The sequence below is a fragment of the Mobula hypostoma genome, chromosome 2 (assembly GCF_963921235.1).
Source record: "Mobula hypostoma chromosome 2, sMobHyp1.1, whole genome shotgun sequence".
Classification (NCBI taxonomy): Eukaryota; Metazoa; Chordata; class Chondrichthyes; order Myliobatiformes; family Myliobatidae; genus Mobula; species Mobula hypostoma.
The window spans coordinates 139,988,081-140,002,947 of record NC_086098.1 but is presented as its reverse complement, the minus strand read 5'-3'; the positions used below and the strand labels follow the sequence as shown (position 1 = coordinate 140,002,947).

Genomic DNA, 14,867 nt, shown 5'->3' with positions numbered 1-14,867 from the left:
ATTCAATTGGAGCAGGGCAAATTATGAGAGCATTAGGTAGGAACTAGGGAGTTAAGTGGCAACAAGTGGGAACAGCCATTTTTGAGCCAGTCCACATCTGACACGTGGAAGCCGTTTACAGACCAACTGCACAGAGTACAGGACAGGTATGTTCTGTGAAGATGAAAGGACAAAGAGGGCAAGGTAAGAAAACGTTGGATGTTGAGAGATTTAATGAATTTAGTCAAGAAGAAAATGGATAAAGTATGTAAAGTGCAGGAGGCTAAAATCAAACAGAGCCCTTGAGGATTATCAAGAAACCAGACGAGAACTCGGGGAATTAGGAAAGCCAGAAGGGGGTTATGAAGAGTCCTTGACAAGTAGGATTAAACAGATTCCCAAGGCATCCTATACGTACATCAAGAACAAGAGAGTAGGACCACTTATGGATAAAGGGGAGAGTATTTGGTTAGATGCAGAGGATGTAGGTGAGGTTTTTAACGAGTACTTTACATCAGTATTTACCAAGAAGGATGTGAAGGACAGGGAGCTCAGTACTGAGTGTATTGATATGCAAGGGCATTTTGAGTTAAAGGAGGAGGTAGTGTTGGATCTTTTAAAGAGCGTTAAGGTGGATAAGTACCCAGGATTTAATGGAATACACCCCCACGTTATTGAGAAAGGCAAGAGAAGAAATTGCTGGGGCCTCAACCAATATCTTCATGTCTTCTCTCAGGTCCTCGAGGACTGGCGAGTAGTTAATGTTGTTCCATTAATCAAAATGGATAAACCTGGAGACTGTAGAACGGTGAGTTTCGCGTCAATGGTAGGGAAGTTATGGCCTAATTAAGTAGAGTCAACATGGCATTCTGAAAGGCAAGTCGTGCTTTACTAACTTGAGTACTTTGAGCAATGCTGCCCAGCAATCCCATTTAATCCTAGCCTAATCACTGGATAATTTACAATGACCAATTAACCTACCAACCAGTATGTCTTTGGACTGTGGGAGGAAACTGGAGCACCCGGAGGAAACCCACGTGGTCATGAGGAGAACGTACAAACTCTTTACAAGCAGCAGCAGGAATTGAACCTGGATCGTCTGTATTGTAAAGTTCTGTGCTAACCAGTTGCCACCCAATTGATGAAGGTAAAGTGGTGGATGTTGTCTACATGAATTTTAATAAGGCATTTGACAAGGTCCCTCATGGGAGGCTCCTCCAGAAGACTAAGATACAGGAGATCCATGGCAAATTGGCTGTTAGGATTCAGAACTGGCTTGCCTATAGAATACAGAGGGTAGTGGTTAAAGGGACTTATTCTAACTAGAGCTCTGTCATTAGTGGTGTTCCACAAGGATCTGTGCTGAGACCTTTGCTGTTTGTGATGTATATAAATGATCTGAATGAAGATGGAGACGGGTGGATAAGTAAGTTTGCAGATGATATGAAGACTGGTGATGTTGCGCATAGTGTAGAAATTTGGCAAAGAATACAACGGGATATAGATCAGTTGCAGATATTGGCAGAGAATTAGCAGATAGAGTTTAACCCTGACAAATGTGAATTGTTGTACCTTGGCAGGGAAATGCAAGAGACAGTACAATGTAAAGGGCAAGATCTTTAGCAGTGTTGATAAGCAAAAAGATCTTGGGGCCTAGTTCAAAGATCCATAAAAGGTTGATAGAGTGATTTAAAAGGCTTATGGAATTCTTGTCTTTATTAGTTAAGGCACTGAGTTCAAAAGTCAAGAAGTTAAGTTGCAGTTTTATAAAACTCTAGTTAGGCTACATCTGGAGTATTGCATTTGGTTCTGGTTGCCCCATTATAGGAAGGATGTCGACGCTTTGGAGATGGTGCCAAAAGGTTTACTAGGATGTTGTCTGCATTAGAAGGCATGCTCTATTACAAGAGTTTGGACAAATGTGGGTTGTGTTTTCTCCAGAACAGTGGATGCTGATAGGAGTTCTGATAGAGGTTTATAAGATTATGAGATGCACAGCTAGAGTAGACAGAAAATATCTTTTTCCGAGGGTTGAAATGTCTAATACCAGAGGGGATGCACTTAAAGTGAGAGGGGGCAATTTCAAAGAAGATATAGCGGGCAAGTTTTTAAAAAAATATACACACACACACACAGTGAGGTGGGTGCCTGGAATGCGCTGCCTGTGGTGGTGGTAGAGGCAGAAACATTAGAGACTTTTAAGAGACATTTAGATAGGCACCTGAACGTGAGGAAAATGGACTGATTTGGGCATTGTGTAGGGAGAAGGGATTAGTTTAGTTGGCTATTTGATTACAAATTTAATTGGTTCGGCACAACATTGTGGGCTGAAGAGTCTGTTCCTGTGCTGGACTACGCTATGGTCTATCAGATTTATGAGGGAGCTGCCTGGACTAAAGGGCCCAAATTAGAGGAAGAGGTTGGTCATGCAATATCTTTGCTCCTGAGTATGTCAGAATGAGTGGTGACCTCAGACATTTATAACATCATGAGAAGTATGGATAAAATTCAACATTTTTTGCTCAAGGTTGGGCAGTCTGAAACTCGAGGACTAGGTACAAGATAACGAGAGGAAAGAGTTAATAGAGATGTGAACGGTAACTTCTTTACACAGAGGGTAGTGAGGAGCTGGAATGAGCTGCCAGAGGAAGTGGTGGAGGCAGGTACAATTGCAACATTTAAGAGGCATTTAGATAGGTACATAGAAAGGAGGAGCTTGGAGGTTTTAGGGCAAACACAGCCAACTGTGACTAGCAGACAGGAAGGTTGCTGGGGCGAAGGGAATGTTTTTACGCTGCATGACTATATGACAGCCCGACTAAAGGTGCACTATTTCAAGCATTGAGGACTATAAATGCAAAGATGTTTGTCATGCTGATAGTCTGAGCTTTTCTAAGAAATCTCCATCTGTTCTCAAAGTCCTAGCCTGTATAATTAAAGAATCCCATCAACGAAACAGACAATAATGGTGCAGGAACCAGCATCTCCCACCAAATATGGAAACCGATTCGAAGGCACTGTTGGCAAATGGTCTGAAACAGAGGTGACACATCTTGATGGATTTCACTAGGCTGAATTCCTTTTGACCAAAGTCTTGTAAGCAAGCAGCAAACTTTGCTAAATAGTTCATAGAGAATATTCAAGCCTGATCAATGCATGGCAACAATGACTTACCATTATTGCAATGTAATGCCGATAATCGTATGGCAACGGGCCATCCACCTGCATTAGATAGTGCTGCGTTTTGAGAAAACTATCAAGATACTGTGGATGAAAGCCCATCAATAATGTTAAGTTGTCCAGACAACCCAAAGTTGCAAACGCTTCAATCAGCAATACACGCGTCTCTGCATCTTCTCTTCCCAGTTGCAGAATCTGTTAAAAGATATATAATTTTCACCTCATAACACTGATCAAAATAATCATTATTGTACAATATCTATACAAAGTCTGCAGCTGCTGTCACTCCAAAACAACACACACAAAATGCTCAAGGAATTCAGCAGGCCAGGCAGCATCTATGGAAAAGAGTAAACAGAAAAAGGAGTCAGGATTAGAAGTTGGAGTGGGGGAGGGGTGGAAGTAGCACTGGAAAGAAGAACTTCTTCCTTCTTCTCTTTCTTTCCAGTCCTGATGAAGGATCTTAGCCTGAAATGTCAAACGTTTATTCTTTTCAATAGATGCTGCCTGGCCTGCTTAGTTCCACCAGCATTTTGTGTATAGTTACAGGTCAAAGAGAGACTAATCTCTTTACAAAGGTTGGCACATTTAATGTTGGTTTCGGAAAAAAAATTGCTGAAATAATTTTGTCTCAACATCCAAAGGTATTCCTACATTAAACTTTACAAATTGCTGAAATAATTTTGTCTCAACATCCAAAGGTATTCCTACATTAAACTTTACATATTAACAATATCCTGCATAGATATTCTGTACTTTTAAATAGTCACTGCATACCTGAACTATTTATAAGCTGAGAAGCTATAAAACAGATGTCTGAAACCATTCTACTAATTGGTGAGATACGAGTTATAATTTGAGATATGTGGGTGGGCGTACATTTAAAATATTACCAACTATTTCCTCAGGCCAAAATGATTACTTAGAATTGCCTCTTTGGAAGTATCTCAATTCTTTTCTGGTTTCATAGTCAAACCACTAATTGAACAGTAAAATAAAAAAGGAAAATTTTCAGTTTAAATGTGACTTAATTACTATTTCTTTGTCAAATTCTCACAACAGTAAATTACTGTCCCACACGAAAACCTTTCCAATGCAATGTTTGTAAGATGGTAAAGCAAAACCATTTATTTCAAAACAACTGCTGTACAAAAATAGAATTAAGTAGACTTAGACACAGGATCAAGTCAAAGGCTGCATGTTCATTACCGTTCAATCTGCTAAAACAGATTCTGAAATTATTAAACATTATTCCAGCAATGCATACTTCCAAACATTTATTAGCAAAGAATGAGTGCACCACTACACCCTTCCCAAGTTAAATCATATAGGACTCAGCAGAAGGTAGAAGCATACATACTTCTTTTTCAGGAATGAATTCACTTGGTCCTTGTGTCAAAGGCCTGGGGATTCTCATTCCCATTTCCTGTGGAATAAGAATAGCATTTAACTCAATAAGACAAAAGTGGTGTAATGAAGAGTGCAGTTACTAACTTTAATACCAAAAAGGGTTGCTCATGACTGATGATACAGAACCAATATTTCAAAGACTATTTCTTCAATTGGACTGAAGTACAGAAAATAGATTAGAACAATATCAAGAACACAGATTAGTTACATCAGCTTGTTTTGATGGTGCCAGAATCTGACTAAAATGAACATTGGCCCAGCTGGAAGCTCAGTGTTCTTTAAAACCACTTGGCAGTCTGCCTAGAACACATTGTTCCTGCAGTTTCCTCAAGCAAGACAAAAACCACTGAAGTAAGCATTTTTACAGTAGCTTTTCTACAATTTACTACAAAAAGAGAACACAGACAAATCTACATACAAAGCTACAAGAGGTTTATTTCAGTGGAGTTGCATGAATTTTAAAAAATCTTCTACTTCTCCAATGTGGCAATGCTCCAATCTTCTAATTGACTTGGTGCCAAGAACATAGAGTTCTGCAAGTACTACATCAACAACTGAGCTACTTGGAGATGGTCTTGTTTTGTTTCTTCTGCTTGATGTTTAATATGGTAACATGCAACTGTTAATTACAGCTGTGCAGAAATGTGAAGTGGTTCAACATCTGTGCCCAACTCAATGCAGCATAGTTGACAGAACATAAGCAACCTTGATGTACTGGTGACTAGGAGGCAATAGTGCAATTCTGAAAACAGACTAATTGGTAAAAGGCAGCAATTACCCATTTTGTAAATGGTACAGATTTTTACTCAATTCTTTGAACAAATTGGAAATTTTCTCAGCCTCCACAACCCAATCACATTAATTTGCCTCCACAACCCAATCACATTAATTTGCCAAGGCACACAGAAATTGAAAGCTGTTTTATTTAGGACAAGTGTCTATGACACTCCAAGTGACAAAACCAACAACCTCTTTCCCTTTCTGCTCTATCCATGTGCTATTGATTTTTAATCAGGCACTGATACGAACATGTCCAAAACAACACTTATTATGCCACCAGTCACAGGACTCTCTACATCAGGATCTAGGTTCACAAAACTTAGCAACTTTGAACTCGCAGCAGCAGTAGTTAGCTTTCCTGCCAATTGCACAAAGCTGGTCTGAGCATTTAGACCAACTAATATTGACAACTCGTCTGTATTTTTAAGAGTACAGTGCTGATACAATTCAAGCTACAAGAACCATTCATACTTCCTAATGGGTAGAGATGTAATAAGTAGATAGCATGTGGTTAATGGCTGTATTCCAAGCACTGCCCTTCTCAACTGCTGAAGGTGATATCCAGAGAGTTGGCATAGTCCAAGTTAGAGCAATCAGAAACCTCCATGAGGTAGGAGGTAACATTGACAAAATATACCCACTTGTCTAGGCTACTCCAACAAGGGCAGCATGGTAGCACAGTAGTTAGCACGACGCCTTGCAATTGAGGAGACCAGGGTTCAATTCTCACCACTGCCTGTAAGGAGTTTCTATGTTCTCCAGGTCCTCCAGTTTCCTCTTGCAGTCCAAAGTTAATTGTAAATTGTCCCGTGATTAGGCTAGGATTAAATCATGGGATTGCTGGGCAGCGCAGTTTAAAAATAAAAACACCTTCCAGAACTGCAGTCTTCAAAACTCAAGCAGTTCACACATGAACAAACCCATCATCTTGACTTGGACACGGCTGGCAATACAGCCCATTTGTTATCCATCCCTTAAGGCCCTTAAACTTTGGCTGTTGAAAATCAACACACTTGTGGTTCTAGAGTCACACAGGCCAGAATGATTAAGGAAGGCATATATATTCTTCTTTCAAGGACATTAATGAAGAAGATTTTTAAAAATAACTATTTGGCAATTACATAGTTACTATTACTGAGATTTTCTTTTTATTTATAGATTTATTTAATCACTTGAATCTAAAATCCCTTAGCTGCCATAGGATTCTGAATCAGAGATGGCCTTACTAACTTAACTCCTATATTACTGCACTCTAAACACCACCTTTTCACTGACACTGACTTTAAACCAGGCATGAGCAGAAAGAAGAAAAGACAGAACCTTAAAGAATTAAGTAACAAAAAGAATTAAGTGACAAAAAGAATGGTCAAGTGTGTTGAAAACCGATTGCAAGGCAAAGGAGGGGAGGAGAAGATGGCGGCACGACGCAGCGTGCACAGCCGCTCTGAATTGATATCGTATTTGTTAAATAGGGGCTGTGCACAATCCTGATTTGATGGAGACAGTCGTGAGAAGCATGGAGGAAGATCTGGAGAAACTTCTGAAATGCCTGCTTTGCTGCCACTGCTACTGTACGATCAAGAATCTCTGGAGGGGAAGGCCCCAAATCCGCGGCTTTGCTTACTGCCTGTTGCCGGGGCCGGGGTTGAAGCGCTCGGCAGAGATCGTGCTAGGTGTCGGAGAGCTGGTTGGAGGCTCGAAGTTTTTGGACGGACTCGGAGTTGGACTGTGGTCGGGTGCTTCCAGGATGCTGCATCGGCAAGTTTGCAGCGCTGGAGGTTCATGGCAGGGAGAGTTTTTCTTCCTTCTACCATTTGCGTGAGATGATGGGACTTTCGAGAGACTTTGAGGCTTTTTTTTTTACCGTGCCCATGATTTGTTCTTTATCAAATTACAATATTGCCTTGCACTGTTGTAACTATATGTTATAATTATGTGGTTTTTGTCAGTTTTTTCAGTTTTGGTTTGTCTTGTGTTTCTGTGATATCATTCTGGAGGAACATTGTATCATTTCTTAATGCATGCATTACTAAATGACAATAAGAGGACTGCATGTCCTCATTATCTAATCTAATCTAATCTAAGAAGAAAGGAAGTTGTAGATTGGACTTAATTTCAGACTCTGGCCAATACAGACATCATAATGAATGTGGTAATGTCCACATGAGGAAAATGTCTCAAAGTGATGACTGGTTAAGATTCACATGCATTTGGCCAGTTGAACTATGAAACACCGATGCTCAGAAAGTGGGACTGCAGGAGATTGAGTGACCAGGTAATACATTTAATGGCAGAATTGATGGCTACAGAAGGAAGTGAGAGACAAAGATGGCTGTGGTCTTAATTGTGTGTCGAGCAGGAGAAACATCCAGGACTTTAAAGTTTGTACATTCAGCCTGAGGTAATAGTTGGAAAACTGTACACAGGCTGGTTGGAATTGATGGCAATGTTTCCACTCTTGAAACTGCATAACAACTAATAAAATTGGACACTTGTGCATTGAACCAAACAGCTTTACACTGTGGGCCAGGGCTCAGCCTTCAGACGGGGGTGGGGTAGGGGTGCTATATCCTGGTGAAGCTCGACCACTAAATTCACCAGCTGCCAATTGAATAATGTTTGTGCATGCCCTTAATATTGATGGACATTCAAAATCATTCACAGCCTGCTGAAAGTTAAAATGTTTAAAAGCAATCAGAAGTTAAAAATTTTAAAACTCACAGATACACAATTAAAGACATTCCAATTTAAATTAAATAAAAGTTCTATTTATCTTTTCCCCCCAATAACTAATTTTCCCCATTCATTTCAATGGTCCTGTATTCTTGCGCTATGTTAACCTAGTATGAGCTCAGTGATGAACTTCACAGCTGAGAAATTTGGGAAAACGTGCATGCAGAACATACTACAGTGCCAGTGTCTCACTGTCTGCTTCCTACTGAACAAACTCTGCTTGGGAACAGATTAGTTATAGTAATGGCTGTATGGACCTTTGTAGGAAGCCAACATCTACTAATGGGTCTTGGACCTTCAGGAGGTTATAGTTCCCCAGATGTCTATTAAGTTGAGGATGTGTGCATTATTACATGGTAGCTTAACGAAATGTAGTAATTGGAAACAGCAACTAAGATGCACAATTAGATTCCAATAAGGTTTATTTTGGAAAAGATGCATCCAAGCTTCCGAATTAGATTCTAGGAAAGCAGCATCCATCATCAGGGGCCCCCACAACCCAGGACATGCTCTCATCTCACTGTTGCCATCAGGAAGGTGGTACAAGAGCCCCAGGTCTCACACCACCAGGTTTAGGACCTGGTTATTACCCTTCAACCATCAGGCTCTTGAACCAAAAAGGATAACTTCACGACCCATCATTGAAATAGTCTCACAACCTATGGACTCATTATCTCACATTCTTGATATTTATTTTTTATTATTACTTTCTTTCTGTATCTGCAGTTTGTTGTCTTTTGCACTCTGGTTGACCAACCAAGTCGGTGTGTCTTTCATTAATCCTGTTATGGTTATTATTCTATGGATTTATTGAATATGCCTGCAAGAAAATCAACCTCAGGGTTGTATATAGTGATCTGTGTACTTTGATAATAAATTTACTTTAAACTTTGATATTTAACTTCTTGTATCATTTATGTACTAAGCAAAAAGTACTAAGGAGAAGAGTAAAAGTGGCAGGCCGACAAATCCAGGGCAAGCATTAAAAAGGGCCACTTTTCAACATAATTGTATAAGGGCTAAGAGAGTTGTAAAAGAGCGCCTGAAGGCTTTGTGTGTCAATGCAAGGAGCATTCGTAATAAGGTGGATGAATTGAAAGTGCAGATTGTTATTAATGATTATGATATAGTTGGGATCACAGAGACATGGCTCCAGGGTGACCAAGGATGGGAGCTCAACGTTCAGGGATATTCAATATTCAGGAGGGATAGACATGAAGGAAGGGGAGGTGGGGTGGCGTTGCTGGTTAAAGAAGAGATTAACGCAATAGAAAGGAAGGACATAAGCCGGGAAGATGTGGAATCGATATGGGTAGAGCTGCGTAACACTAAGGGGCAGAAGACGCTGGTGGGAGTTGTGTACAGGCCACCTAACAGTAGTAGTGAGGTCGGAGATGGTATTAAACAGGAAATTAGAAATGTGTGCAATAAAGGAACAGCAGTTATAATGGGTGACTTCAATCTACATGTAGATTGGGTGAACCAAATTGGTAAAGGTGCTGAGGAAGAGGATTTCTTGGAATGTATGCTGGATGGTTTTTTGAACCAACATGTCGAGGAACCAACTGGAGAGCAGGCTATTCTGGACTGGGTTTTGAGCAATGAGGAAGGGTTGTCGTGAGAGGCCCCTTGGGTAAGAGTGACCATAATATGGTGGAATTCTTCATTAAGATGGAGAGTGACATAGTTAATTCAGAAACAAAGGTTCTGAACTTAAAGAGGGGTAACTTTGAAGGTATGAGACGTGAATTAGCTAAGATAGACTGGCAAATGACACTTAAAGGATTGACGGTGGATATGCAATGGCAAGCATTTAAAGGTTGCATGGATGAACTACAACAATTGTTCATCCCAGTTTGGCAAAAGAATAAATCAAGGAAGGTAGTGCACCCGTGGCTGACAAGAGAAATTGGGGATAGTATCAATTCCAAAGAAGAAGCATACAAATTAGCCAGAGAAAGTGGCTCACCTGAGGACTGGGAGAAATTCAGAGTTCAGCAGAGGAGGACAAAGGGCTTAATTAGGAAGGGGAAAAAAGATTATGAGAGAAAACTGACGAAGGGTCTCGGCCTGAAACGTCGACTGCGCCTCTTCCTATAGATGCTGCTTGGCCTGCTGCGTTCACCAGCAACTTTGATGTATGTTGCGGGAACATAAAAACTGACTGTAAAAGCTTTTATAGATATGTAAAAAGGAAAAGACTGGTAAAGACAAATGTAGGTCCCCTACAGACAGAAACAGGTAAATTGATTATGGGGAGCAAGGACATGGCAGACCAATTGAATAATTACTTTGGTTCTGTCTTCACTAAGGAGGACATAAATAATCTTCCAGAAATAGTAGGGGACAGAGGGTCCAGTGAGATGGAGGAACTGAGCGAAATACTTGTTAGTAGGGAAGTGGTGTTAGGTAAATTGAAGGGACTGAAGGCAGATAAATCCCCAGGGCCAGATGGTCTGCATCCTAGAGTGCTTAAGGAAGTAGCCCAAGAAATAGTGGATGCATTAGTGATAATTTTTCAAAACTCGTTAGATTCTGGACTAGTTCCTGAGGATTGGAGGGTGGCTAATGTAACCCCACTTTTTAAAAAAGGAGGGAGAGAGAAACCGGGGAATTATAGACCGGTTAGCCTAATGTCGGTGGTGGGGAAACTGCTGGAGTCAGTTATCAAAGGTGTGATAACAGCACATTTGGAAAGCGGTGAAATCATCGGACAAAGTCAGCATGGATTTGTGGAAGGAAAATCATGTCTGACGAATCTCATAGAATTTTTTTGAGGATGTAACCAGTAGAGTGGATAGGGGAGAACCAGTGGATGTGGTATATTTGGATTTTCAAAAGGCTTTTGACAAGGTCCCACACAGGAGATTAGTGTGCAAACTTAAAGCACACGGTATTGGGGGTAAGGTATTGATGTGGATGGAGAATTAGTTAGCAGACAGGAAGCAAAGAGTGGGAATAAACGGGACCTTTTCAGAATGGCAGGCGGTGACTAGTGGGGTACCGCAAGGCTCAGTGCTGGGACCCCAGTTGTTTACAATATATATTAATGACTTGGATGAGGGAATTAAATGCAGCATCTCCAAGTTTGCGGATGACACGAAGCTGGGTGGCAGTGTTAGCTGTGAGGAGGATGCTAAGAGGATGCAGAGTGACTTGGATAGGTTGGGTGAGTGGGCAAATTCATGGCAGATGCAATTTAATGTGGATAAATGTGAAGTTATCCACTTTGGTAGCAAAAATAGGAAAACAGATTATTATCTGAATGGTGGCCGATTAGGAAAAGGGGAGGTGCAACGAGACCTGGGTGTCATTATACACCAGTCATTGAAAGTGGGCATGCAGGTACAGCAGGTGGTGAAAAAGGCGAATGGTATGCTGGCATTTATAGCGAGAGGATTCGAGTACAGGAGCAGGGAGGTACTACTGCAGTTGTACAAGGCCTTGGTGAGACCACACCTGGAGTATTGTGTGCAGTTTTGGTCCCCTAATCTGAGGAAAGACATCCTTGCCATAGAGGGAGTACAAAGAAGGTTTACCAGATTGATTTCTGGGATGGCAGGACTTTCATATGAAGAAAGACTGGATGAACTGGGCTTGTACTCGTTGGAATTTAGAAGATTGAGGGGGGATCTGATTGAAACGTATAAAATCCTAAAGGGATTGGACAGGCTAGATGCAGGAAGATTGTTCCCGATGTTGGGGAAGTCCAGAACGAGGGGTCACAGTTTGAGGATAAAGGGGAAGCCTTTTAGGACCGAGATTAGGAAAAACTTCTTCACACAGAGAGTGGTGAATCTGTGGAATTCTCTGCCACAGGAATCAGTTGAGGCCAGTTCATTGGCTATATTTAAGAGGGAGTTAGATATGGCCCTTGTGGCTACGGGGCTCAGAGGGTATGGAGGGAAGGCTGGGGCGGGGTTCTGAGTTGGATGATCAGCCATGATCATAATAAATGGCGGTGCAGGCTCGAAGGGCCGAATGGCTTACTCCTGCACCTATTTTCTATGTTTCTATGTTTCTATGTGTTATCTTAGACAGCTAAAAATAAAAATAAAATCTAACCTCTTGGGTATTAATGAAATACCACATACAAACTTTTCCAGGAAATGCTGAAATTTGAAGACATTATGAGATTGCACATCATCAAGGTATTTGAGATGCAATAATTACTGATCATAGCCAACTATATCAAAAATACATGAAACAAAAATCTGCAAATCTTGAAATTAAGCTGAATATGACATACTATTATTAGGCAATTTGCTCCAATCTACTTTCCATCTATTCTTCAGCTTATGAAACATCCAGACTCAACTTCTCTAATGTCCTCCTGACAAACCCCCATTTACTTTAACTTTTCTGTACCACTCATCTCTTTTTAAAATTTATTTAGTGATACAATGCAGGGAAGGCCCTTCAAACCACACTGCCCAGCAATCTCGGCAAACCAGATTCACCCAACCAAATCACAGGGCAATTTACAATGAACAACTAACCTACCCAGTACATCTTTTTTTTTTGAACTTTGAACTTTTTTTTTACTGTGCCATGGCCTGTTCTTCATCAAGTTATGGTACTGCTGCACTGTTATAATTATATGTTATAATTATGTGGTTTTTGTTAGTTTTTCATTCTTGGTCTGTCCTGTGTCTCTGTGATATCACACCAGAGGAATATTGTATCATTTCTTAATGCATGCATTACTAAATGACAATAAAAGAGGACTGCATGTCCTCATAATCTAATCTAACCTTTGGACTGTAGGAGGAAATAAGAGGAGGCAAGCCACGCATTCCACAGAGAGGACCTACAGAAACTCCTTACAGAATGGCACCAGAATTGAAATCTGAACTTCAAAATATCTCGAGCTGTAACAGCGCCATGCTAACCACTAAGCTACTGTGGCGCCCTGTCACCAAATTTCCTATTCAAACTGACTGCTGACCCTCCAAAGGCTCAGAGAGAAAGAAAACTTTCAGGTTTAAATTTTTTCATTATCTTCAGCATTTTGTGATTTCCAATTCATCACTTCCCTTCAGTCCATCACTGGGAGACAAGCCTCAAACCTTCAGACTAAATACTCCAAGTATATCACTTCCCCCACCCTTTCAACTGTCTTAAACAATCTTGGATCATACTTTCATCACTAGTCCTCTAGGCTTGGTAATGATTTTTTTTCCTCCATAGGCTCCAGATCTGTACACTCAAACTCACCAAGATGGGTCCCAAGACTTCTGTAGATGTGTAGTGGAGACTATAATGACTTTTTGCATCATGCCTTGTATGGCAACACCAATACCCTTGAACAGAAAAGCCTACTGGATATGGCCTAGTCCCAGGGTAAAGCTCTCCCCACCACTGAGCAGATCTACACAGAGTGATGTTGCAGGAAAGTAGCATCCATTATCAAGGGCCCCTGCCATGCTCTCATCTCGCTGCTGCCATCAGGAAGGTGGTACAGGATCTTCAGGACTCTCACCACCAGGTTCAGTAAGTTATTACCCCTCAATCATCAGGCTCTTGAACCAGTGGTGACAGCTTCACTCAACTTCACTTGCCCCCATCACTAAACTCACTTTCAAGAACTCTTCATATTGTGTTTTTAATACTTATTGCTTATTTATTTATTCTTTTGTCTTGGCATGGGTTGCGTCTTTTGCACATTGGTTGTTTGTCTGTCCTGTTGTGTGCGGTCTTTCACTGATTCGATTGTTTCTTGGATTTACTGCGTATGCCCGCAAAAACAATCTCATGGTTGTATATGGTGACATATATGTACTTTGATAATACATTTACTTTGAACTTTTGAAGTTTGAAGGACGCCAGCATCACTGGCATGGGTGGCATGTAAAAGCAAATTGCAAGCATTAAGTGAAGTGTCAGATTCACTTCAGTTCCATTTTCTTTTAACCTTAAGCTCTCATTTCAGCCTCTGTCAATCTCGTGTCAGACTCCCGCTGCAGCGAAACCCAACATGGTTTCATCGGGTCATTTGAAGTGTTTCCTTTTGCTCAAGTGATACTTAATCAGTTCTTTATCACCTCCCTTTTGGCAGAGTGGCCGCACCACTTTGGAACTCCTCACATCACATTTATCTTTCCAATAAGGACTGCGTATCCGCCAGAACTGACAAATTACTTATTATTTCCCGAAATGCCCGAGGATGCTTTCTGAAATTAAGAACACTACCAAAACGCACTTTATAATTCAGCACACACTACACGGACGCTAGCATGCGAATGGCATTCGAAATGAGATAATACTCTTCATTAACAGAGCCATACGGCTGCATACTGTACCTGTTCACAGTTACTGCAAGCCAGAAATTCTCTTACCGTGTGACTTTTGGCTTTTGTTCTTGCGGTTGCTATGGTTGCAAGCCTCATTTCTATCACAAAATTAACAAAACCGAAGTACGATCTTACTCATCGTCCTTCTCATCAGCCGACTGCAACTACAGCCAAAGCAGCGCGCGTTTGATTTTTGTGATAGGTAGGAGACCACGTCCAGTCAATCACAGATCCAATCGCCGATTGGCAGAACTCACCCCGTGACAAACCAGTTATTGGCCAATCAATCGCAGAGCGAACCGCTCGCTTATTTAGGATCAGTGATGTCAGACAGAACGGAACCTATCGACAATATCCCTGTCCAGGTCTGTGATAGCTCCGCAGGTCACAACTCACCGAGGTAAAACAAAGTTAACATTTGACGAAATATAGGAAAACTAAAGGTAGCAAGTCACATCTCCTTCTAATAATAGTCGATCTGTACCATAATAG

The 14,867-nt window shown here is 41.0% G+C and overlaps 1 protein-coding gene across 3 annotated transcripts in view; it reads right to left on the bottom strand.

Moving 5' to 3' along the window:
- sesn1 (sestrin 1) overlaps positions 1-14,867 on the bottom strand; it is a 97,419-nt gene that overhangs the window by 18,489 nt on the left and 64,063 nt on the right. For 2 of the 3 annotated variants that reach the window (XM_063040785.1, XM_063040786.1), the window contains exons 2-3: positions 4,520-4,585; positions 3,154-3,354 (exon numbers count right to left, since the gene is read on the bottom strand). In XM_063040785.1, coding sequence (XP_062896855.1) covers positions 3,154-3,354; positions 4,520-4,585 — 267 coding nt within the window. Of the gene's footprint in view, positions 1-3,153; positions 3,355-4,519; positions 4,586-14,420; positions 14,576-14,867 lie in introns of those variants that run through there. The other variant, XM_063040787.1, reaches the window with a different exon arrangement.